At 36.0% G+C, this 25,883-nt stretch overlaps 2 protein-coding genes and 1 non-coding gene across 3 annotated transcripts; all 3 read left to right on the top strand.

The window, feature by feature from the left end:
* Positions 1-5,517: 5,517 nt before the first annotated feature.
* On the top strand, positions 5,518-19,497 carry LOC117417236 (importin subunit alpha-3). Its single transcript, XM_034029221.3, has 17 exons — positions 5,518-5,764; positions 7,893-7,937; positions 8,433-8,522; positions 8,830-8,859; positions 8,960-9,012; positions 9,332-9,427; positions 11,126-11,211; positions 12,848-12,934; positions 13,372-13,541; positions 13,764-13,808; positions 14,077-14,208; positions 14,726-14,854; positions 15,470-15,574; positions 15,769-15,840; positions 16,042-16,204; positions 16,485-16,579; positions 17,596-19,497. The coding sequence occupies exons 1-17, from the start codon at positions 5,696-5,698 to the stop codon at positions 17,692-17,694; spliced, it is 1,566 nt and encodes a 521-aa protein (XP_033885112.1). The 5' UTR covers positions 5,518-5,695; the 3' UTR covers positions 17,695-19,497.
* LOC117417517 (small Cajal body-specific RNA 7) lies at positions 14,986-15,362 on the top strand. The gene has a single exon (XR_004546739.1). It is a non-coding gene; the product is annotated as a small Cajal body-specific RNA 7 (non-coding RNA).
* A 670-nt stretch (positions 19,498-20,167) lies between the features above and the next one.
* On the top strand, positions 20,168-25,803 carry LOC117416989 (tripartite motif-containing protein 59-like). The gene is made up of 2 exons (XM_034028525.3): positions 20,168-20,267; positions 24,039-25,803. The coding sequence occupies exons 1-2, from the start codon at positions 20,178-20,180 to the stop codon at positions 25,323-25,325; spliced, it is 1,377 nt and encodes a 458-aa protein (XP_033884416.3). The 5' UTR covers positions 20,168-20,177; the 3' UTR covers positions 25,326-25,803.
* Positions 25,804-25,883: the final 80 nt, after the last annotated feature.

Below are 25,883 nucleotides of genomic sequence, written 5' to 3'. Positions count from 1 at the left end.
TCCTGGTCATGGAAGGCTGGTGTCCATCCTGGTTTTTGTTCCAACTGTACCTTAAATTACTTAATTGGACCAATTAAGTGCTTATTGGAAGCGATCAGATCTCTCTCTCTCCGTCTCCAATCACAGTGCATCCAAGCTTTCTCACTCATGTTGACATCATATTCCTGTGACAGACAAGGCCCAATCAAAACGCGATGCGGTTCCATCCCAAAATCCGGTCCTGTGTCATACCTCAAAACAAATGTCTATTTTGTTTTTGTCCACCTTTACTACCTTTCAATCCCACCTGTCCATTGATTGAAATCCTGAAATTACATAAAAACTCATTAACATATAGGTTTCTCATTTAAATACTGAATAGTTATTCCGCCACCCTTATGTAAATTGCGTCCATTCCACCTGTCGTAAAACAGCAGAAAAGTGTTTCATTTTATGGTGGAAAACAAGCAGTTGGGATAAGAGTCGGATTAAAACAGACAGAGACAGCGAGTTTCGGACTGTCGGAAGACACATTTGAGATTCAGGGCCAGTATTTCCAAAGGTAATTACTGCCCCCTTGTGATAAACTTGAGCATCAGTCTGTATGCTGATCTTTCTGGTAAATGGGCCCCCTATTCACAGGAAGAAGTCCCTGACAACATAGATATAGTGAGGGTATGTCATACTTCACATTGTTCCATGTATCTGGAAAGCCGATTATCCAATAGCAATGACATTGGTAATACAATGATTTAGCACAAGTTATTGAGTATTCGATTCTGGGGATCTATGAGTTTTAGCATGTATCTTGAGAACACAAGGAATTGTTTCACATACTGTAAATCAGTCATTTTATTATACTTTACCATGATACTGAGAACTCATTTCCTTACTTAATGATGTCTAGGTCTTAAATATCAACCATGTATCGATTGTCTATCTAACTGTTCATTGCCATTAGTATTACATCCGGGGTCTCCAACCCAGGCCCTGGAGACCTACAGGGTCTGCTGGTTTTTCATTTCAACCAAGTTTTCAGTTACTTATTTGCACTAATTATTGGCTTAATTAGTCAAGATTAACAGGTGTTCCAGATCTTTAGCCACTGATGATGTAAAGACACCTATAAACCCTGCAGGATCGGGGGCTCTCCAGGACCAGGGTTAGAGATCCCTGGTGTACATACTGCTGTTGATATACGGCATAGTCATCAACTTCTTTGTCATGTGACCATACAAAAGGAGCTGCGAGCAGCCCACTCCTTTTCTAGTTAGTTTATGCAAAGGACTGGGAGCAGCAGGTTGCGCTCCGTGCAGCTGCACTGTGACAGCACTGCTTGGGTGTCAGTTTTTTATTTACATTTTGTATTTGTTATTTAATAAAAGAGTGCAGCCATCCTGACCTGCAGTTTTACGCCTCTGCTGTCCTGCCGCTGGCCAGCATTGGCCTCAATGCTACCACATGCATAGCCAGACTACTTTCATACACTACTTTCTGTCACAACCTGTGTATCTATAAAACAGGTATTACTTTGCAGTAGGTTTATCTGTGCTGTTGTAAAAATAGCATACACCTCCCATTATTAATTGGATTGCCTCCTAAAACAGCGTGACTGGGTTTGGCATGAAAACATGTTGTTTTAGAAAAGTGTTCAAGTTACTGTTTCGCTCCATAAATTAATTTGCCAATACATGCATTGTTTCAAGGCCTTTTGACCAAAATAATCAATCAATTAATTAATCAATCAATCAATCAATCAATCTATATATATTTTATATAACGCCTTTCATAGTGGACCACCATCACAAAGTGCTTTACAAGATAGTGAGGAACAATGCATAATACATTACATACACGGCATAACATTAAATACAGCAGTAAAAAAAAACCTATGCAAATACATTAAATATAGGCATAATACATTAAATACAAGGCTAGGATGTGAATTCTAAACATTGTAGATGCATGTGTCAGGCAGAATTAAACGAATAAGATGGAGTGTAAAACCTGGAATAGCAATTTAGACAACAGCTAAGAGATATCAGGCTTGAAGAGCACTGAAAGCAAGAGAGAACAAGTGGGTCTTGAGAGTTGATTTGAAGCGATCGACTGTGGGAGCTGCACTCACTAAAGCTGGGAGAGAGTTCCAGAGAGTCGGGGCCATGAAGCTAAAAGAGCGCTCTCTGAGTGTGGCGTGCTTTTGCTTGGGTATAACAAGCAGGCCTGAGTCAGAGGACCTCAGCTTGCGGGCAGGGACATAGCGGGTCAGCAGGTTGGAGAGATACTGGACCTGTGTGATGAAGGGTCTTGTAGGCAAGCAGAAGAATTTTGAAAGTAATCTTGAACTTAACAGGTAGCCAGTGCAGCTGGGCAAGACAGGGGGTAATGTGATCATGTTTGTTACATCTGGTAAGGATCCTAGCAGCGGCATTTTGAACCAGCTGCAGTCGGTTTAAGGTGCGTGACGGAAGACCACCGTAGAGAGAGTTGCAGTAGTCGAGTCAAGAGGAGATGAATACATGACAGAGTATCTCTGCATCCGGGAGGGAAAGGTAGGGACGGACCATTGAGGTGTTTTGGAGGTGGTAGAAGGAGGATTTGGCTATAGAGGAGATTTGGGCATTAAAGGAGAGGTTACTATCCAGAAGTACACCAAGGCTTCGTACAGTGGGGTAATGACAAGGCTTACTAAACAACAGAGAATATTGAAGTTTCACACATTCATTATTGACACTCAGAAATCAGAATAATCATGATGAAGTAGAACCAATAGTACTTCGTAGAACATTTTTATCTATTATTTTTTTTAAAATTATTTTTAGGAGTGCATTCCATTTATACATTTAGATAATTAGCACCCTCTGTCTGTAGTCATTAGTCTCTTTTTTCCATATCGTCTTAATTTATCATCTATAAAATTCCTGTTTTTCCTGTTTCCCTAATATATTCAGTAATTATCTTTTCTTTTTTTGTCCCCCTTCCTCTTTCCCTTTTCCCAACAAGCTATTAATTCTTAGGTCATATATCCCCATGTTTATCAACTTACACTTCAAGTTCTTTCGTTGTTCTTCAGATTTCTCACACTCTATTACATAATGCTCAACCATGCCTGGAATTGTACACTTCTCACATAAACCATTGATATGTTTATCTAATCTAAATAAATGACAATTAAAAGTAGTATGTCCAATCCTTAATCTATCCAAAGATCTTTCCTCTTTCCTGCCCAGTTCCTTTTTTAACCAACTATTATTAACCTCTTTCTGAATATTATAATAAAACCTCCCTTGTACACTTGTATCCCATCTCTCCTGCCATTCTTTTACTATTGCTTTTTTTTACAAAGACTCCCATTTCCTGAGATCCCAGAGGAATCACCACATCAGTCTTCTCCCGTTTCAACCCCTTGTTTGCTGCTAGATCTACCATTTCATTGCCCATTATACCAGAATACCCAGCAACCCATATTAACAAAACTTCAATCCCCTTTACTGTACAATCATTGCATCTTTGAATTATCTCAAAAAGGTAAATATGACTGCTTTCTTAGGATTTACTTCCGCTATTTTAATTATTGCAAATAAAATAGCTGCCATTTCTGTTATATAAAGTGAGAAATGGTCAGATAGCCTAGCTCTTTTACAGATATCCAGTTCTGGTATACTTTGCCACTCTTCATATTTTTGGATCATTGGACCCGTCTTGGACAAAAGCTGACTCTTCTTTTCAAGTCCATTTTTCCCCTCCTTTTTTCACTTGCTCATTCAAGTCTATACAGCAAATTGGTTTGTCCACCAACCATTCTGGTAACACATTCAAATTTACATTCTTTACTAAATTTATTTTCTCAGTTCTTATCTCCGTTATCCATTTCTGCATCCAAAAACCCAACATTCCCCCATTTGTCTAGCAAATCTCCTTTCTATAGTGATTTATCCATCTATCTTCCATGATTTTCCTAGGAGGAAATGTTATATGAAGAGTTAACCTTAATCCAATATTTATCTTAATAATTTCCTCCTTAATTCCAGTAGCATCTCATTGACCAAAACCTGCAGAGCATTAATCGGAGCGGATTTCATATATCCTACACACACCCTTCTTGCTTTAGGTTGAATATTATCCATTTTTTAAAATCTTGCTTTTACATGTTCCAACTAATATCTGACTGCCATAATCTACTACACTCCTAATTAATCCTCTGTATATAGTCATCATACTAGATTTATTCGCTCCCCAACTCGTCCCTGAAATATTTCTTAGAATATTAAGCCTTCCTTTACATTTATCTATTATGGTACTTATGTTTTTCCCAACTCAACTTTTTATCAAACCTCACTCCCAAGTATCTGACTTCGTCCACTTCTTTAAGTATCTTATCTCTCTCCTCCTATGTGAAAACTTTGTTATTGATATTTTAAAACCCCATTGATTAGACCACTTTTCCAAAATATTCAGCACCACCTGCAATTCTCTCCTATCTATTTCAATATGTTTATAAATAACCCCATCATCAGCAAACAAACCAGGTATTACATAAACAATTGACTAGAAAATCAAGATTAATGTTGAAATCACTATCATTTAAAATGGGATTACTAATTAAGTTTAGGTTTTATTTTTCTGGGGTAAATTAATAAATAAACATTTGATTTGTTTTATTTCAAAGGAGTTTAATCTTATAACACTTTGTTGTGTGGAAATATAGGACACTTTTACGTGTAAATATATTCTAAATGTGGTTACCATTTTTGAAGGTGTAAATAAACCCATTGTTTCTTTTTGAATTTTATATTTGCGACTTTTTCTAAAATATTTTAACTACATATCAATGCATCACACCATATTGCTCTGTTTGTGTTATTCCATTGTGCACAAAAGTAGATGAAAGTAGGCTGTCCCAAAATCTAAAATCTTATTGAGATGCAATTTCTGAAACTAGGAACTAGAAAAATCCACCCTGCGTTAATTCATACAAGTTTTTTGCTGGCAGCCCTTCATTTTTGTTGATCACAAATGTTTTGACTTGATTGGCTTTTTTTTTTTTTTTTTTTTTTTTTTAATTATACTTTTTATAAAGGACATTTTTTTGTTAAAGCTATTTGATGTTGCATTTCTATTGAGTTCTCTTTAACTGGAAAAGTGAGGGCTTTACATTAATTATAACCTTATTCTAAATTAAGGTGATTACATTAAAATGTAATTAACGGGGTGCAAGTCTGTAGAGGCAAATTTTAAGTTGTCCTTAATTTAATGGATTTTTGTTTCATAGTGTAGCCCTCCCCTTTATTCCCAATGTTGCTATTTTATATATTAAACCTCCTTTCCAAACCATATCATAAGCCTTCTCTATGTCGATAAATGAATACTGACCCACCACCTCATTCACACTTAATGTTTGGTACTCCTTTGTCTTCAGGGTGTCTTCTGAATAAAGCGCTATGAAGTGTATACAGCACTCCCTAGTGCCAGGATGACCAAATTTGCCGTATTTGAATTCCCTCCCATTAACGACCAATCAGAGAAAAGAACTGCCTCCCTCCCTTCCCCACCAGAACGAGGCTGGGCCTCTACCGGCATTCCCAGGGTTCTCTGCGAGCGAACCAGTAAAAAAGAGTCTGCTAACAGAAGGGGCTAAGATTAGAAAGAAAAAAACAAAAAACAAAGAGATTCTTTACCAAAAATAAATACATCTTATATATATAAATATTGAAATATGGCCGACAACGAGAAACTGGACAACCAGCGGCTGAAGAATTTCAAGAATAAGGGCCGCGATCTGGAGGTAATATTTGGGCTTTCTCGTTGTTTTGTTGTTTCAGGTTCCGCTGTGACGTCTTTAGTAATTTCCAGGATCTAGAAGTTTGCACCCATCCCAGGCCAGGCCCTGGCTCCTTGTGAGTGAACAGGCCTAACTCGACACCGAATTAAGTCATCTTAAAAGATACAATATGCAGTTGTTTTATGTAATAAATTCTGAACAGGACTGCGATCTTTCATTTTGTGTTCAGTTTTAAACTTCGTTGTCTTGTTCGATTTTGTAGCCAGATAAGAACTAAGATGAAGTACTTCGACGAGTGCTGGCAGATTGTTTACCAGTAAAGTATTTAAAATTCCCCCTAAGTACGGAACAAAACTCGACCCTAAGAAGAGCATATTCAAAATCATAACACCTTTATTTGAAAGAGTATTAAATATTATGACTGTATATCAAAGTGGATGCCAATCGTGAATACACAGTTTTATAATATTTAAGCAAACAAATAGCGGTAAGCTATAAACAACGCACTACCGAGAAGACGCTGCACGTTTTTTTTGTGTGTGTGTATTGGGGATGGGAGTGAATATTTAATGAATTGATGCTACTGGGCCCATGTACCACCAGCCGCACAATGCAAATTAATAAGGGTTCTGTGCTACACCAACAGGCGTTCAGTATAGTAACAGCACACAAGACTTGAACCTGATCATCATTATTATTATTATTATTATTATTATTTTACAATGTCATTTAATCCTTTGATACACTGTTTGTGTAAACGTTTCCTTTGTTTGTATGTTCAGCATACAGTGAACATAAAAAGATGAATACCCTCCTAAGTAAAACGAAACACTTTCCTCACCAGTTTATCAATATCAAACAAGGGTCCCATCCCATGTTCTATAGGCCGCCTCTTTTAACTTCTTGCTAAGACTGTTTGCTGAGGAATAACAAGGGATTTAGGACTTGTCTTTTCTAGGCTGCATAATATGTAATCGAGTGTTGTGGGATTTACTTTGTAACCTGGTTTAAATGATACATCTAAAATCACTTTTAATTGTTTTAACTAAAACCAATGATTAGTTCACGTGTATCGAATATCTGCACAATGAACCCAGTGCTTTGTAAGTACTAAAGAACTAGATATTGCTATTATTCTTATTATTATTATTATTGAAATGTTGAATACACTTGAATTGTCTTCTGACCATGGGACTCTTCAGGATGCTGCTGTTTGCTGTGTCTGTGTCACAAAGTAAGATCCCAGTTTTAAAAGTAAGCGAACCAACTCCATTCCTTGATTTACTTGTGGATTTGTATGTTATCAGGTTGGACCGACTGTTAACAGAGTCGTTTAGAAATACTGTTGTGTAATGGAGTGAATACAAAGTGTTGAAGGCCCTGGCAGTGTACTTGAAAAGGGCTGAGTTTAAATTCCACAAGCATGTGAAAGATTTCTAACTGGCATTCCCTTCCTCTTACATTAGTCACTGAGTGCGTCATTGCTGGCTTATTAGTTGTCTTTATGAGCTGCACTCTTGGTGCCTGTTGAGTTATGTGTACAGATGTGGTATGGCAGAAATATTGGACATAAAGGTGGTTAAACAGTTTTAATATAACCTGTTTACATTTTCCTTCCACCGGACCAGGCTAGGTAAACTGATGTTGGTGTGCTTTGTGATGGCTATTGGACTGCCTCCTCACCCATCTCCATCTGGTTACTGTTTAGAATGATTGTTTATCAGATGGTGTAGTAATTTGTCAGTGTTACAAGATTGTTCATGTGTAGAACAAGAAATACTTTTGCTTATTTCATTTGAGAACATTTCCCTTGATATCTGTTCAATTACTAAGTAGTCTAGATTTAAATAAATCTAGGCTGCTTGTTAGTTATTTTCATATTTCCCACTATCCACTACGTCTAATGTATTTTGCAACAAATTAAGTTGTGAATAATGTTTCCAGTAGTCTGCTAATACCAGTGATTCCACATTTACAAAACTCCATGTTTTATTCTGAAACATTCTGTACCATGAGTGGTATTTGTTCAGATTTATGTAGTTTAGACTTTAATTTTACAGAGAAACTTGACATGAACAGCTTGTATTTCAATGTTCAGAAGGGTTCATGGTGTCCTTTTCTTTTGGTTAAGACTATGAGAAGACAGCGGAATGAAGTTGTCGTGGAACTTCGAAAGGTAAGAATCACAGAGTTATGTTTATTTTACTTTCCTGTTCTGTGTAGTGTGGGAGCTTTGCTTGCTATGAATCCCTGCTAGCATTGCTGCAGTCTCCAGAAACATGCAACACACTTTACACAATCTAAATGTATGAAAGATCTAGACAATGTGTAGTTTTGTAATACTAATCACTTGTTTTAATAGACCAGTGACTTCCTTTTCATTTTTTTGCTTTCTGTATAAAGATTCTAGTATGGAACCAGTTTTTCCCCGCTTTTCTTTTGTAGAAATATTTATTTTCAGGATGACTAGGATTAAACCGTTTGTGCTGTTTTAAAGCTATATGCGGATAATTTTAATTGACTAATATCTGACTGTCTTACTGTATGTACTCGAGTGGATACTGAAATGTATTATGACAGACCCATAGGCCAAGTAAGTATCTGTTTGATAGTGTAAATGGCAAAATTTAAAGTTTATGAAACCGAAAATGCTTTCAATTGTGTTTTACAGAACAAAAGAGATGAACACCTGTTAAAAAGAAGAAATGTCCCAAATGAAGATATTTGCGAAGACTCTGATGTTGATGGTGATTTCAGAGTGGTAAGAGATGTAAAAAAAAATATATATATATGTATTACTTTATGTATGGTCTTGTCTGTATTGCGAAAGAGAATCTTTTTTTAAGCAGTCTTCTCATGTGGCTTATCTGTGTTAAAAAATATTTCCTTTTCATTGATGGAAAGCCTTTTGCAATTCCAGATAGTGGTTTGTCAGTTTAAAAAAAAAACAAAAAAAAACTAGTTTGTCTCAAGTCAAATAAGAATTGTCTTCTGTAGAAAGCTAACCATCTGATGGTTTAAATACCAGTGTAACAAAATAAGTTAATTTGCTTTCTTGTGTGTTTCAGCAAAATACTTCATTAGAAGCAATAGTACAAGTAAGTTTGTTTTCTGAATTGTCTAATTTGATTTTTATTGTCAATATACTATTTAATGCAGGCAGGAGTCAACTTTTTTTTTTATTTGCTTTTGATCTAGAATGCTACCAGTGACAACCAGAGTATTCAGTTAAGTGCGGTGCAGGCTGCAAGGTGAGCATATATTACCATAGATGGGGGGAGTGTTTTTTTCTATTGTACATCCTTAGCTACATTGAATACTTCACTCTTTACAGAATAAAGGTGTAAATTGAACTTGTGATTTAGCCTTGTAATGTGTCATTTAAAACTAACATTTGTTTGTGATGGACTCTGAAATTGTAGATGCACAGAAAATTCAGTAGTTTTACATACACAATAGACCCCAAACTGTAATTTGAATTTTGTATGTCCTTGTTGTACCTTGGTTTTTTTATATTTTTATTTTAAGTTTAGGTAACTTGGTTTTGTGTCCTTTTATTTCATTTTGCAGAAAGCTGTTATCAAGTGACCGTAATCCTCCAATTGATGATTTGATAAAATCTGGCATTTTGCCTATTTTGGTTCATTGTCTGGACAGAGATGACAAGTAAGTGTGTTCAATGTGACAAATAAAAACATTTTTTTAATTGCCTGGAATCAGTTGATGGTATTTCAGGTTGAAATGCATCTACCATCATTTTAATGTAGTATCCTGAGGATCAATATTTATTATCGTAAAGTAGAATTTCTTAGGACTTTGCAAATGCGCTCGTAAAATCTTCTAGATTTTATTCTTCCTTTGTGCTCTTTCTCTTCAATACAGAGTACTCGGTTATGTAATAGCATAATCATTAACCATATTTAGTAGGGAAATGTATACTTTAGCAACTTCCTCATTTAAGCACTACATAACTGACAGTCTTAAACCATTTTCACACAGAAATGCAGCTAAGTTGCCGTCTCTGAATCGTTTTAATGAATGTGTAAAATACCCTTTCACACAGCATGAAATTGCAAAACCTATGCCGGTGTAATACCGTCATAACCCTTTCACACTGCCAAAGAGATTGTGTGAGTACACCTTTCAAACCTGTCAATCAACAGATTGTTCTCATGCAATCTGAAACACTGACAAGACCTAACACATGCACGCAGTGCTTAATTTGTAAAGAAAGAGGTGCCAGGGCGCAAGCAATGACAATAATACCGACCCTAAGAAGAGCATATTCAAAATCATAACACGTTTATTTGAAAGAGTATTGTACGTATTTGTGTTAGATGTTTACAATCACGTATTCCACATCATATACAAAGTAGTAGTGCGTGCAGAGAAATTAATTAAAGGCAACCGCAGGACAAGTAATTAAAAATAAAAAAAGCCTATATACATGTTTTGTTATGGTTTCGCATTAAATGGTTTCAAAAACAAATTAAAAGGCATTCATAGGCACTCTAGAAAGACGACGTTTTTATTCTCTATTAATTAAATTATATTCATTAAAAAAGTCGAGAACCAGATTATTAATTTTATTGTCTTGGTTTAATGTAATATAGTAGGCTAATGTTCCTATTAAAGTAGGCTACAATATATATATATTTTTCATTAAAGTTGCCATTGTTCTTTGTTGAAATTAATGTTGAGCTTTCATATTTTGTTGTATACTACTAATTTAATCAAACCAAGTAGTGTAAGAAGTTGCTTGTATCGTTCATGACGTTTTTCAAATCAAGTAAGCTTATTTGTGTATATAAAACGACAATAGAGTTGCAGCCAGTGTCATCTTACTTAAAGACACTCAAGCTGAAATCATAATGTAAAGTAGACTACAAACGTGGCAGCGCACTATCTCTCTTTAGTGCATGCATGCAAGAGCTTGCAGACTTAATGCAACTTAATGAGATTTTAAAAAAAAAACATTTTGTGAGATTTTTAATTAGAGATACTGGCGCTATGACTCTACACACCCAGAGGTTCCAGGGCTGTGCCCCGGCACAAATTAAGCACTGCATGTACGACCCTTACTTACCTACGCTGAGTGACGTGGCATGTTGACTTTGAAACCACACCCACTATAACGCTTCAGTGGCGGTATAGCCTTTCACACAGGCAGTTATGACGGATCAGTGCCGTCTCGCGAGGTGGTTCAGAGACGGCATAACATAACGGTTCTGTGGCGGTATAGGCAATTAACACAGACTTATAAGCTGCTTCAGTGGTGGTTCTGAACAGTCATAAAGTTATGTCTTTCAGATTAACTGTACAATTCATTATGCTTAAACTGAACATGATTCCTTTTTTTTACAGCCCTTCATTACAATTTGAAGCAGCCTGGGCTTTAACAAACATTGCCTCCGGAACCTCTGAACAGACGCAAGCAGTTGTTCAGTCAAGTATGTATATCTGTATCTTAAGGTACCATTTGGGGTTGGTAGATACGCTTTCATTGCATAGTAACATTCTTGCTTGAGTGTTGTATTTTATGTTGATTATTTTGAGCCATGTGTTTTCGGGTATACTTCGTTGGGACCATTCCATGAAAGTGGTACTTTTTACACTGGTAAGTCATTAGTACCAGATTAATGGCATGCCCAAGTTTTTTTTGTGGTGATGGGTCTATCCTAATAGTTATAAAAAGTCTTGAGCTTGACTCGTCTGATACTGATGACTTATCAGCATTTTCACGTAATGTCCCATCTGTATTAAATGAATACCAGATGTCATCTTGTTCAGTTTAGTTAAGTGATCTGTGAATCTGAACGGTTCTGACCACTCAAACTGTGCCGCATAACACCAATTTAATAACCTATTATACATCTTTAAAATGCAAGTATATCTTTTAAATTTTTTAACTTTTCAGGAACGTTCAGCAATGGTATAAAATAATTACATTTACTTCGATAGTCAACATTTATACTAGGGGTTTTAATCTTGGCATTTTCTTTTAATCGATTAATCACCCCATCTGGACGATTAATTATTTGATTAATCACACCCGTTTGCTATAATATGCAATTGTAGTGAAAGACAACTAAAAGTAACACTTAGTATTAATGCTATTTTTTGCATGCATTTTATGAGTGACACCTAACATTTTACAGCAACTTTAATTTAACAATTTGACAATAAATGAAAATGTTTACTAGCATGTAATCTGAAGTTAGCCAAAGCAAGTCTTTTTAATATAATACATAAAATACTGTGCCATGTATTAGTGTAAATTGGCAGCTGCACTACAATGAATACTGTGTTGGATATGTTGGGCTGTAATTAAGATTTAGACTTGGGCTATAACTGTAAATGTAATGCCATGGTACAGATTTTAACTAATAGAGAATACATTGTTTAAAAGAAAAATCAACTCATAGTACTGCTGTGAAAGAAACCTTGAAGAGCAAATCTTGCAAGTTTTATACTGTGGTTTTTTTTTTTTATTTTACTTTTTTTATATATTTTATTTTGATATTCACACCCGCCACCACTACACTTTCAAATGGAGTGCTGGGCGATAGAGGCGCTGAGCTACAATAGGTCTGAAACAACACAAGCTCTGCGGATGGGAGTTGGTCAGGTTAAACATGATCCCTGCCTGGATAGTTGACAGTCAATCCTGGAGAATCACTGAGTCTGTCATTTACCGTGGAGCTTTTACAATCGGCAGGAAGTCAGAAAAATGTATTTTACCGCCAGGTCTTGGCACCCCCCTAATAACCCTGAAAAACACTGTTCTAAGACATGGCAAAATGTTGGGTGAATCTCCCTGTAACCTGTTTGCCACCGTCTTTTGAAGTACACTCTTTCTAGATTTCTCAGGCACTGCTTTTTGCTAGAGGGTTGACTAGGTTAATCAAACAATTATTTTTTTAATCGATAAACTCCCACAAGCATGATTAATCGATTAATCTTTAATAGATTAAAACCCCTAATTTGTACTATTTCCACACACTTCCATGTCATGCCTGATTTTTCAGAATGTATTTCTTACAGCATACTGATCCTAAAGTATTGTACTCATTCCTTTTCTTCTAGATGCTGTTCCACTCTTCTTAAGATTGCTGCATTCCCCTCATCAAAATGTTTGTGAACAGGCAGTGTGGGCCCTAGGAAACATCATTGGTGTGTTATTTATCCCTATGTCTTCACTAATGTCCTTTAACTTAATTCTGCAGTAGTAGTTATGTTGTATGTTAATCAACATTTTAAAAGCGCTGTGCACATGAAATTGCAAACTTTACATTTTATGATTCTGTATTCAAAATGTCCATGTACTTGCTAAAATTATTATTATTATTATTATTATTATTTATCCAGGACGACCTTACAATTGTTACAAGATATCACATTATTTTTTTACACACAATTACCCATTTATACAGTTGGGTTTTTACTGGAGCAATCTAGGTAAAGTAGCAGTGTCCCCACCTGGAATTGAACCCACGACCTGGTTAAGAGTCCAGAGCCCTAACCACTACTCCACACTGCTGCCCAAAATTGAGCTTGAACTACTTTGTATGTCTTGGAATATTTGCTCATTTTCCTCCCTCCCTTTCAAGGTGATGGACCTCAGTGCAGAGATTATGTCATCGGCCTTGGAGTAGTGAAACCACTACTTTCATTCATCAGCCCATCTATCCCCATCACTTTCCTACGAAATGTAACTTGGGTAATGGTTAATCTGTGCCGTCACAAGGATCCTCCGCCACCGATGGAAACCATTCAGGAGGTACTTTAACAACACATATTTACATTAACCCAGTCCACTACTGTGGGAGCTCAGTATATTCAAACTCTCGTCCATGTCCGGGTACCTTTTGCTTCTATATAGTAGTCAAAAATGCAAAACCCCCCATGAGCTCAACACTTTTCTGTAGAGGATTAGCTGTTTTAGACTTCTAAATATATTTCAATCCTGCTTTTTTATGTAATCTATTTATTTCTCTTGCAGATTCTTCCAGCACTATGTGTCCTGATTCACCACACAGATGTAAATGTAAGTAATAGAATTGTCTTGCTTTTTAGCCAGTTTCAGAGTGTATAGACTTGGCCAATTTGAAATTGAGAACCAGAAAATCATGCTATTAAAGCAGTAAAATTGCATATGTATAGAATATTTATGTAAAGGTTTGGGAAAATCATGTCTGGTTTCCCTTTAATTTTAAAGCAGTAGATTTCAGAGTTTTGCAGCTCCTGGCAATACAGTAAGTTGGTTCATATGCTGTTTAAGTACGGGGTAATCTTACAAGTTATTTTTCTTTTAGATTTTAGTGGACACAGTCTGGGCTCTGTCCTACCTAACAGATGCTGGCAATGAGCAGATTCAGATGGTTATAGATTCAGGAATAGTTCCACATTTGGTGCCTCTCCTCAGCCATCAGGAAGTCAAAGTCCAGGTATGTACCAATTAATTTACAATAGGAAATGCAGGAATGGATTACTTGTTGTGAGTGTTTTGTAGCCAAGCAGCCCTTGTTTTGTTTGGCAGTTAAAGCTACATTTAGAGATTTTTCAATTTTTATTTAAACAAAAAAGCAGACATATTCTTTACCTGGTGCTTGGGTTTGCTAGCCCCTGCTAGATAATCGTATGAAATGGCAGGTAACTATCTTTGCATTGGGTAATTAAGCAATCTAGCCTGACAGGGTACGTGTCGTTGTGGGATATCGCCACGCTTCGGGTGTGTTGTGCAGCACAAGTGTTTATAACCAACCAACCAATAAGTGGCGATATACCACCACGAAACATACCCTGGTGTGGCATATTGTGATTATACAATGGATTAGGTTTAGAAAGAGCCATGGAAATGTCTGGGAGTATTGCCATGGCACTGACGTAGCCATTGAAATATCCTTATCCTTTTTCTCCCTTGTATCCTATGGAAGCTTAACACCTTTTTTTTTTTCGTTTCAGACAGCAGCTCTGAGAGCAGTGGGGAATATCGTGACTGGTACAGATGAGCAGACGCAGGTGGTTCTCAACTGTGATGCTCTCTCCCACTTCCCAGCTCTTCTCACACATCCAAAAGAGAAGATCAATAAGGTAAGCAGCAAGAAAGTGAGCTCTACAGATTGACCTGCATTCATTGACTTTTTTTCAAACATTACATTTGTTTTTAAACTCTGTTCATTCACATTGAACCTTTTTTTTTTTTTAATACAAATATTTATAGTTGGAAGTGATGAAATAGAGATCAGTTTGGTGCCAGCATGCATGTTGTGAATGAAGTGTTTATTTTGATATATTTTGTATTTAATTTTTGTGTGTGTAAAATACTTCTTGCTGTAGTAAGCATTAGGGATAGTGTTCTGGTGGGATGGAACAGGTGAGAGTGTATGTGTGATTCAAATAGGCTGGGAAAAAGGGGGCACTGAAGATTGAGTATCTCTGCTGACTTTGGAGTGCATCTGAGGCCAATTCTGTGTAATCTAGAGGCTTTCATTGTGAATTGGCTGATGATTGGAGCCTCATAGCAGCTCACCTTATCAGCCTTGGCATCCTGCAATCTCTAGGACATGCATTTTTGCAGTGTTCCTGTAATCTGATCCAACATGCTTAAGTACCTATTTATTATCAAGGTCGTTCAGAAACATGTAGCTATCTCCCAGATTAAGTACAATATATTGTAAGTGAATACCATCCACATCAATCCTGCAGGAGGCGGTATGGTTCTTGTCAAACATCACTGCAGGAAATCAGCAGCAAGTTCAAGCTGTCATTGATGCTAACCTCGTTCCAATGATCATACATCTTTTGGACAAGGTAAGGTTTTTTATTATGGTTTAAACATAGTTGAGCTAAAAAGCAATGTACCATGGAAGCAAAGTAGTACATGTTAGTGTTGCTACACCAGTTTTTTGTTTTTGGTCAACATGCATTCATTCTGCTCATTTTAATTATAATTTTTAGTAGCATTGCATCTAACAGTAAGATATCTTCATATTTTCTTGTTCAAGGGTGATTTTGGTACTCAGAAGGAAGCTGCGTGGGCTATAAGTAACCTTACTATCAGTGGAAGAAAGGATCAGGTAAATACAAATATGCACCTTTTTTAATGTTTCTAACTGCAGTAGTTTGATTCCATTTGGCCTGTCGTAGTACTGAAGATATTTAGAATTTCATTAGGTTACTTGCCAAATTTAATTTAAATGAGTGCTTCTATCTCTGTATAGGAAACTAGTAAAAATGTCTGCATGTACTACATTATCATTTTAATTTGTTTCCACTAGGTGGCGTACCTTATCCAGCAGAATGTTATTCCACCGTTTTGCAACCTGCTTATAGTGAAGGATGCACAGGTCGTACAAGTGGTCTTGGATGGGCTCAGCAATATTTTGAAAATGGCAGATGAGGAGGCAGAGGCAATTGCTAACCTGATTGAAGAATGTGGAGGTATTTAGCTTATTTAGTTTTGTGCGGCAAGTTTATTCATGGATTATTGAGTTCAATTTTTTGAACTTGCTGATTTCGTATATAATGGAAAATTTAAGATTTCTAATTCCCAGTCTGGTGACTTCTTTGTAATAAAAATGCTGATTTTACTTTTTCATTCCAGTAACTTGGACCCAATTTTTCCCCTTGTAAACTTTATATAAATGTAACTTTCTGGGTTAGTCCAGTTTATATATATATACACACATACATATATACATACAATATTCTTTTATCCCAGGTTTGGAGAAGATTGAACAGTTGCAGAATCATGAAAATGAGGACATCTATAAACTGGCATATGAAATTATTGATCAGTTCTTCTCCTCTGATGACGTAAGTATAGTACTGTCAGTAGGCTCCAAAAGGCAAAAAAAAAATATATATATATATATATGATAGAAAATCCGGAACCGGGCACACGCCGTGAAATACCTGGATACCCGGGTCTTTTTTGGGTAATTAAAAAAAATAAAAAAGTTGCATATTAATGTTTAAGTGCATGGTACATATTTAAATACTTTATAGTATACACATATATAGGCCCTTAGAATCTGGAAATGTCTATTTATAATCATAATAATCATCTCAGTTTGAATAGAGTTATTAATGTTAAATACGCTTAATGCTGCGGGATTCTTCGCAACATCTAGTGGCCATATTCCACTGTTTTTAAAACCTGGCATCCAAGCAAAGGAGCTTATTTTCATACTTTAGGCTACGTTAAAGTGTTGATTTTTATGTGTCATTTTAAAGCATGGTTCTTAATTTTTTTTTTCTCTTGTCACATCAGTTTAGCTTGTACTGTAGTGTGTTTTATCTACATGATTGAGAGACATTACTAGCACTTTGTGTTCCACAAATATTTATTTAACCCAAAATAAAATAGATCAACGTTGCGTAAATGTGAGTAATGTTTGTCATACAGATTTCATTTTGTACTTTGCACCTTACACATTTTGGTGTGTGTATGCTTTTTTTTCTTTGTTAATCTACTTCATTAGTATGTTTACGGTTTTGTCTGTTTTTTCTGGGGTACACTGCTCCCAATACTTTTATTTCTGTATGTTTATTTTTTAAATTAAGGCTACGTATTTCATATTATGGTAAACTATCTGCACGAAACTATATTTTTATTATATATATATATATATATATAAAAATATAAAATAAAAAATCACACACACACTGGGGGAGTTCAGTAGCAATATAAATTGATATAAATCCTGTAAAGAATTGTTATACAACACTGTTTTTTATATCCCGATGTTTATTGAACTTGGTCTCTACTCCCTTGCTCCCTCCCCTCCCAGTCATTCGTATTCCCTGCAATTTCTGTTTCTACTTTTCAGATTGATGAAGATCCCAGCCTGGTTCCAGAGGCAATCCAGGGTGGAACCTTTGGTTTTAACTCATCGGCTAACGTACCAACAGAAGGGTTCCAGTTCTAGAAAGTACCCGAAGCGGAGTTGACTACATTATGCAGCCCTGTAAAATGAAATTTGATCCATTGTGCTTGGCTCATGGGAACCACTGCTGCATTAAAACGGAGAGAAAATGTGTGGATTTCGTTTGGCATCTGAGGAAAGCCCAAATGAAGTTGTGTTGGCGAGTGGGTGCGAGTGAGAGTGAGTGGCAAAATGTTGCAAAATCTACACTGAATGCTTTGAGGATGTTTCAAGAAACTGCAAGTTATTGAAAGTCAACGACAAAGAAGGATCTGAAAACCAAGAAATAAATTCGAAAATTGGACAAAAGTACCATATCATAGCTTGTGGACTTGTAGCCGAAAAAGCAGAAAATTTTGGTCAACTTTTGTCAGTCCAGAGAGCCAGAACCAAGGCCTTGCTATGAAGCACTGTGTGAATGGATCTATGTATGAATGTCTGGACTCAATGCTCTGGAGCCAGGGCTCTTCGTTCGCGAAGCAGGCTCGCAAGTCCAGGAGTGTAGCGTGTGTACGAGAGTATGGGTGTGATGTTGTATGTGAACGCATGCAAAACTTGATTCGCCTGTGAGGGGCACATTTAATAAATCCCAGAAGGTAAACGAATAAAATTAACAGAAAAACATCAGTTTTGTTATATATTAATTTACACTGGACAATAAAATTGACTGGTTGGGCAGCAGGGCATTGTATGATATACATTCAACAGATTTGGTTGACTCTCTTGCTTCCAGTGTGTGTGTATTATTTAGGATTTGTTTTCTTTTTTTCTTTACAGCTTTTATTTTAGATGCTTGTATAAAACAGAAAATTGTTGGAAGGCTCCCCTGTGCATTTGTACCACATATTGATTTGATGCTGTGAATATCTTTCCATATCATCCATCGCCTATTTAAAAATCACATAATGTACGTGTGTAAATTAGATTCCTGCATGGATAAGGGTAAAGTTTCCCTTGAAGCAAAAGTAACTGCTTGGCAGTGAAGATTTGCCATAACAATGTGCTGAAACATTAAACGATAGTAATAAACTGGGCAATTTACTTGTGACATGATGAGTAACCTTTGCATGTACTAAACTACAGCATAGTTTTTTTTTTAGCTAAGTTTTGTTAGGCTGTGAATACAGTGTAATTATTTTTTTAGAATACTGTGCTGTTTTAAAGGGGGTTTTTTTTCTGACAATTTTTAAATTTAAGATATGGACATTTCTAAACAATTTGCACATGTTCTGCTAAATAAGGACTGATTTGAAAAGGAGTGTGTAGATGTATAAATTGGTTGTTTTAACACCTTTAACAACATTATCTGTTTAGTATTTTCTTTCTTTTTTTAATAGATAGACAGCCATGAACAATCTATCTTGAGCCACTTTAGGAAAGTGTTTTGTATTTTTTAAGACTTGCATCACAAACATGCAGGAAGTGTAACTTTTTTAGCAATTGGAAATTAAGTGATTAAAGGTGAAGTCAAGCCTGTTCTCTTTAAGGTGGCTCATTGTAGGAAATGCTGTGCCTTCCCCCTTGAGCACAAGTGATGCATGAACAAGTTTGCTGTATTTAAGTTCATCAGAGGTTAGCCACCATTAGCTTGTGTCAATTTGTGTAAAGTAACTTCAGAAAACTAGAATGGATTCCATTTTGTGGTCTTAACCTTTTGTTGAACTCAGATATTTTTTGCAGCATTCCTTGCCAGCAAAGCTGTGGTTTCAAAAATTAAAGCAAAAGATAACTTCTCTGCTTAACCTGTTATCATAATACTATGCTACAGAGGCGATGTTGCCTGAGAAAAATAAAGATTGAAACCCAGATGTGTGGTCTGATCATTTCTCAACAAATAGGTTAATTTTCTATGAACGTATTTAAATCCTTAGGTTCCGTAATAAATAATCCTTTTGGGATATGGGATCTTGTTGGAGCAATCTGCAAATAAATCAAATTTCTGGATTGGCCTTGGTACTGTATTCAGACATGTCTGACCCATTGTATTGGCAATTGCTGCGTTCCAGGTGCAGATGTATGGTTTGTATACCAAACTACCCTGTACGTGATAAGTTGCTTTTTTGCTAGTGCTGTATAAACGAAATTGAGATCACATTATGGTGAACTGAAGATGAATATTTATGATCTTTGCACCCTTATCCAGGATCATAATATTGCTGCTAATCTAATCGCTCATTCAAGTTGGTAGCAGTTTGATATATGCAGTACATCGATGTTCTAGTACTGTGTGTACTCCGCATTGACCTTGACAATACGTGGAGATCAGGTAAGAATGGGATTAATGTTTTGTTTCAAATTTCCTTCATACTTTGAAGTCCATAGCGTCACGTGATCTAAAGAAATTTCATTAAAATCCTAAGTAATTTAGCCGACTCAAAACACGTTTTATGTTGCTCTATTTTTTTCCAATCCGTCATGACTGTTTCGATTTGAAAATTCAGAGAAGTGTTCTCTGATTGGTAGAATACAGTGCAACATGAGTACGCATGCGTTTAAGGATTGTTAACCAGTTTAAAAAAAAACATGTAACTGGTTGCTGGTTTGTGTCAGGACTGTACGCACTGCAATTGAATTTGGTGAGTGATTTAAAACAAACCAAAACATAATATGCATTCATTGTAGGACGAAGAAAGTAATACACGAGTGTTTGAGAGAGTTATAGCAGAACTTGAATAGAAAGTAAGAACATATCTGACCACAGGATTGATTTCAAAGTAAATGTCCTGTGGATTAGAAAACGCTTCTTCGCTATAGAGCTCAATAAAACAAGTTTGATTGAATGCCTTGCAAAATCAGGTAATACCACACGTTTCTGCACCGCGTAGACTAAACAAAAGTAACTAGCAACGAGACAAATAAACACAAAAGAGTAGACACAATTCTACACTTTAATGCGCATCGATGGTCTATTTATCAAAGTGGCGTAACTAAATAATGCGGTGCTAAATTAATTTGAAATTACGTCAGTAACTACTAAAACCCTTTCAACTACTGTACCGCGAAAGAGACTAAGAGAGGTGGCAAGATATGGGCAGCATTTTGACAATGTATATGCCGAAGGAAACAAAGTGGGGATATGTACAAGTAAGCGAGCTACGAGAAAATGTGTGTCCTTGACCAGTTGTTACATGTTTTCCAGCTTCAACACTTGAAATTATTTTTTAACACTGTTTTTTACTAGCCCACGGAGACAGCATCAAACTAAAAGTTATGTGTGTGTGTCTACATTTCAAACAATTGTGGGTTTATTGTTATTGTTATTATTTATTTCTTAGCAGACGCCCTTATCCACTTGCTACATTCCAATTGTAACGTTTTTGATAAAGCTTCACTGTTACCACCGATTCCCTGAACTTTAACTATTATGGAATTTCATTTGTATTGCTATTATCTTGGAATAATAATAATAATAATTAATAATGAATAATAATTAAAAATAATAATAAAAATAATTAATAATAATCTCTCTAACTCATTTTACTGAATGCATATTATTATATATTTTGTTTTACATTCGGATAGCGTCAATATATGAATTGATTTTAATTAATTAATTAATTAATTAATATTTTATTTTTTTACAGTGGGATGTATAATAATACCAATATGTGCACCAGATAAACACGGTGCTATTAGAATGATGCCTCTAATTGCATTTCTGCATCGTTTTTCTTTGTCATTCTTCTTTCATTCGTTGCATTGTAGTGTAGAATACTTGATTATCATTTCTAACCCTGCAAGGAGCTAATTTTAAGATCCACGTATTTATCTACATTAATAACACACTTATCAGTAGCGGAGGAAGAGAAAGATAGGTCCCGGTGCAGGACCTTATTGTGGGCCCTGGCCTTTATATAATACGTTTATAAACATAAATCATGCCAAGTCAAGTGTTCAGTATTTTATTCTCAGAATGTTTGCATGTATGAAACAGTGTACGACAACTAGTAAACCGTTTTTCTACTCGCCTACTTGAATTGCATTTTGCGTGCATATTTACTTCCAATACTACACTCTTTTTAATCACCAGTCCTCCAGGATTCCGCAGAAATGCACAGAAATATATATATATATATATATATATATATATATATATATATATATATATTATTCCCCAATCAGACATACTTTAAGGCATGTTGGTTTGCTTTCGTTTATCTTGGTACCCAGCAGCACTCGTTAACAGTTTCTGCCTAAACTACAGGATAAATCGTGCCGCACACGGAATATAACTGCAAAAGACTGCTGAACAGCACCCCAAAACCTTCCATGAAGACAGTAGGAAACGTTTGCAACATTGAGAGACCACCCGGCTAAAGTACAAGTGGTCGCGGAGTTAAAAAAAAATAGAGAGGCCAATAAAACATACCAGTGTCTCATGCCAACCTACTACATGCACAGAGTTACGAGTGAAAGAAACAAAAATAAGTTAAAAACTTGATCTGCTTTCATGAAAGCCATACAAACGTTGTCAGGTGTTTCATGCACTTAGATGCGGTTTAGTATTTAGCACCTGTCTGTTTATTTTGAAGCACACTGCTGTTGAGATTTATAGTTAGTGCTGTGACAGTTATTCAGTAACCTTGCAGCCAAAATACTGTTGGGAAGGCTCTGTGCAAATATCTTACATTTGTATCAATAAGATATCTTGATATTAAGTTATAACTCGGGTATGGATGGGTTATTTTAAGGATTGGTTTCTTAGAACCCATTTCTATACCTTACTGTTGTGTGGTGTATTGTGTAAGGCTGAGCCTGAATTGCGATTTTAAAAAGTATATTATTATTATTATTATTATTATTATTATTATTATTATTATTATTATTATTATTATTATTTATTTCTTAGCAGACGAGACTTACAATCGTAAGCAAATACATTTCAAGTGTTACAATACAAGTAATACAATAAGTGCAAGATACTGGATTTCATTGAATGTGTGGCCGTTTATGCAGATCAATCTGAATACAGTACTATAAAGCTGACAAAGGGAAGAGAGTGACATGTTCTTGCCTGTTCTGTTTTTTTTATTGCTGTTTATGCAGCTCAGCTGAAACTTCTAGACCAGGGCTACTCAACCCTGGTCCTGGAGGGCCGCTGTCCCTCCTGATTTTTGTTCCAACTGTACTTTAAATTACTTAATTGGACTAATGAATTGCTTATTAGAAGCTTAATTGGTCCAATTAATCAATTTAGTGTACAATTAGAACAAAAACCAGGAGGGACAGAAGCCCTCCAGACCAGTGTTGAGTAGCCCTGTTCTAAAGGATATCTTTGTGGCTGTGATGCAGAGGGTATTCAAAGGGAATTGGGAGTATTATGCTATGATTCGGATCGTAGCTTACTTGCATGAATGCTTTCTAAACAATATGTCAGTGACCATGGCTGGCAAATGCAAAATCAGATCAGTAATGACCATCACCCACATATACATTTCAACAGGGACAGATGGACAGGATGCCTCCATGTGCCCCCAGGGTCTGATAAATTGCAGTAATCAAATCCAGAGGACACCCAAACAATTAGCATTTCCATAGTAGAATAGTTCTTTATTACTGATAGACAGCCTCGGTCTCCCCAAACAATGGCTTGTGCTATAGCGTCCTTAGCAACTTTCATAACAATTACCAGATTAATACAGGTATTGTTTTTAAATCTATTTTGAGAAAAAAAAAAAAATTGGTTTAAAGTGTCACATTTGAAGGAATATGGTAATTGTTACTACTTGTTTAAATTGTTTATAAAACCAAGACACTTTTTTTTTTTTGTTTATAAACTTGTAAGTGAAAGACATGAACTGTCTTAACCTGGCAATAGAACTCTTGTCACCAAGTTTCTGATAAAACTCCATGACAAATATAGTTGTAACAAAGTACTGTGAATTATCCAATTCAATTTACAGAGCTCGATTTATATAGCTACCTAATGTTCTACAGCACATAGACCGCACCTTACCAGGGCTCACACTGTGATGCCAGTTAACAGTTTCATAGCGAAACTAATTAAACTATAAGATAGCTGTAAGTGGCTTTGGATACATTTAGTATCATTTGAATGAAACTTTATAATATTTTTGAACAGGAAGTTTAGTCTGAAATGAAACTATATCTGTCAGATAAGTAATTTTGAGTGACAAAGGCAATAAAATATGAAAATATTACATACCACAGCAATTTTTCTGTTTTATAACGGAAAAAGACCTTGGGTTTGATCTTAACATTTTAGTTATTAGGTGCAGCTCAGTAGTCTGTCTGCATGGACTGATCGACAATTAAAATACTGTACTGTTAGTAAATGTTTTTTGGTTTGTTTGAAGTTTCACTAATTTATAGTGTTTGTTTTCCAGGCAAATATGAATAACCTGGAAGAAGATCTTACATGTTCAGTGTGCTACTCGCTGTTCGATGACCCCCGCGTGCTGCCGTGTTCCCACACTTTCTGCAAAGGTTGCTTGGAAAATGTTCTTCATGTATCTGTCAACTTCTCAATATGGAGGCCCCTAAGAATTCCACTCAAGTGTCCGAACTGCAGAAACATTGTGGAGCTCCCTCCAACAGGAATTGATTCCTTGCCAGTAAATGTGTCCCTGAGGGCCATCGTAGAAAAATATCAAAGAAACGATCAACCAAAATCGGCTTTGTGTCTGGAACACCAAGGACAGCCATTGAACGTCTATTGTCTGCGGGATCGTCAACTGATTTGTGGATTGTGCTTGACTGTAGGCCAGCACCAGGGGCACCCTATAGATGACCTGCATACTGCCTATATCAAAGAAAGGGAGACTCCAGGGAAGCTTGTGGAGCAGTTGACTGATAAACGCTGGGCTGAAGTGTGCCTTCTGGTGGAAAGGCTGGAGGAACAAAAAGTCAAATGTGAGAACACAATAAAGCATGACAAGGAAGCTGTTGTGCAGTACTTTGAAAAGATTCATCAGATTCTGGAAAGCAAGAAACAGGCTTTCCTAGCTGTACTGGAGGAAGCCAGCGCTGAAGTTTTGAGTGAGTATGACCCAGTTATTGAAAAGCTCAAAGATATCAGGGAAGAACAGCTGGATCTCATTTCATATAGCACAGCTGTTGAAGAAGAGGAGTCCCCTCTGGTGTTTCTTGAGAAGATTCATACCTTTCGAGGAAGAGTTGCTGCCCTGACAAAATCATGTCTGCCTAATGTGGTACCTTTGGAGATCTATCCAAGGGCAGAGGACTTTCTAAAACAGACGTGGTCAGGAATTACCATTGGGAAGCTTGACAAAGTGCCAATACCCAATATCAACTGCTGTTCTGTGTGGTGCACAAGAAGAATTGTTGATAAGAATTTAAACAGACTGTGGGGTTCCTTTATTAATTTGTGGAATCCATTTGTGCTCTTAATATTTTTTCTGCTACTAAGCCTATTCTCATTTGAAGTGTTATTTAGCGAAGATTTTTTTGTTATTCAGTTCAACAACTTTTCAGTCCTTCCTCAAATTAATCTGATGGTTAAAAGTTGTGTATACGAAACGACTGCTGCTGCTGTATACCCTGTGCAAGAGGGAGCCGTTTACCTGTGCTCGCTTACGGTGGACTTTCTCATTTACCTTGAGGAAACAGTAAAACTTCATATTGCCTCTATCTGTAAGATTTTTTCTAATTAATTGAACACAATCAATACTATGTAAAATGTTCTATTAACATTTGTATGCAAATAATTCCACAAAGATAACCCTTCTTCATTTAGGAAATTAGCATATTGAGTTTCGCTCAAAGGCATTAGGTAGAAGTCCATACTATTATATTGGGTTATGCTTATGACAAGCTTGAAAAACAAAACTGGAGGCACAACAGATCATTTCAAATGTATTAAAATTGTAAATATCCCATTTGTATTAGACAAACTGTTAAAGCATTGTAATTGATAATTGCTTTATGTCCCACCTTACTGTTTTTAAAATGTGCATCAATCCTATCTGGTTTTGTAGCATTTATACCAATGTATGTTTTGATTTTTAGAAATGTGAATTAAGTCACAAGGAAATACTGTTAAATCTTTACATTTTACATACTCCATATATGATTAATAGCATTTTTTTTTGTAAACCACCTAAATAAAGTTTCAATTTCTACAATACCAAATGTTAAAGTTATAGGTATGTCCATTTTTAACAGCCAATTATACCAGCATTATTTATTTTATTTTTTAAATGTATTTATTT

The sequence above is a fragment of the Acipenser ruthenus genome, chromosome 12, assembly GCF_902713425.1.
Source record: "Acipenser ruthenus chromosome 12, fAciRut3.2 maternal haplotype, whole genome shotgun sequence".
Classification (NCBI taxonomy): domain Eukaryota; kingdom Metazoa; phylum Chordata; class Actinopteri; order Acipenseriformes; family Acipenseridae; genus Acipenser; species Acipenser ruthenus.
The sequence above is the reverse complement of the archived record's forward strand: the minus strand, read 5'-3'. Positions and strand labels throughout refer to the sequence as shown.

Excerpts from the sequence above, each read along its gene's own strand:
- LOC117417236 (XM_034029221.3), top strand. The coding sequence starts at position 5,696 with ATGGCCGACAACGAGAAACTGGACAACCAGCGGCTGAAGAATTTCAAG. Across the intron at positions 9,013-9,331 it reads AGTGCGGTGCAGGCTGCAAG|AAAGCTGTTATCAAGTGACC; the intron begins GTGAGCATATAT and ends TTCATTTTGCAG. Across the intron at positions 11,212-12,847 it reads GCAAGCAGTTGTTCAGTCAA|ATGCTGTTCCACTCTTCTTA; the intron begins GTATGTATATCT and ends CTTTTCTTCTAG.
- LOC117416989 (XM_034028525.3), top strand. The coding sequence starts at position 20,178 with ATGCGTTTAAGGATTGTTAACCAGTTTAAAAAAAAACATGTAACTGGT. Across the intron at positions 20,268-24,038 it reads ACGCACTGCAATTGAATTTG|GCAAATATGAATAACCTGGA; the intron begins GTGAGTGATTTA and ends TTTGTTTTCCAG.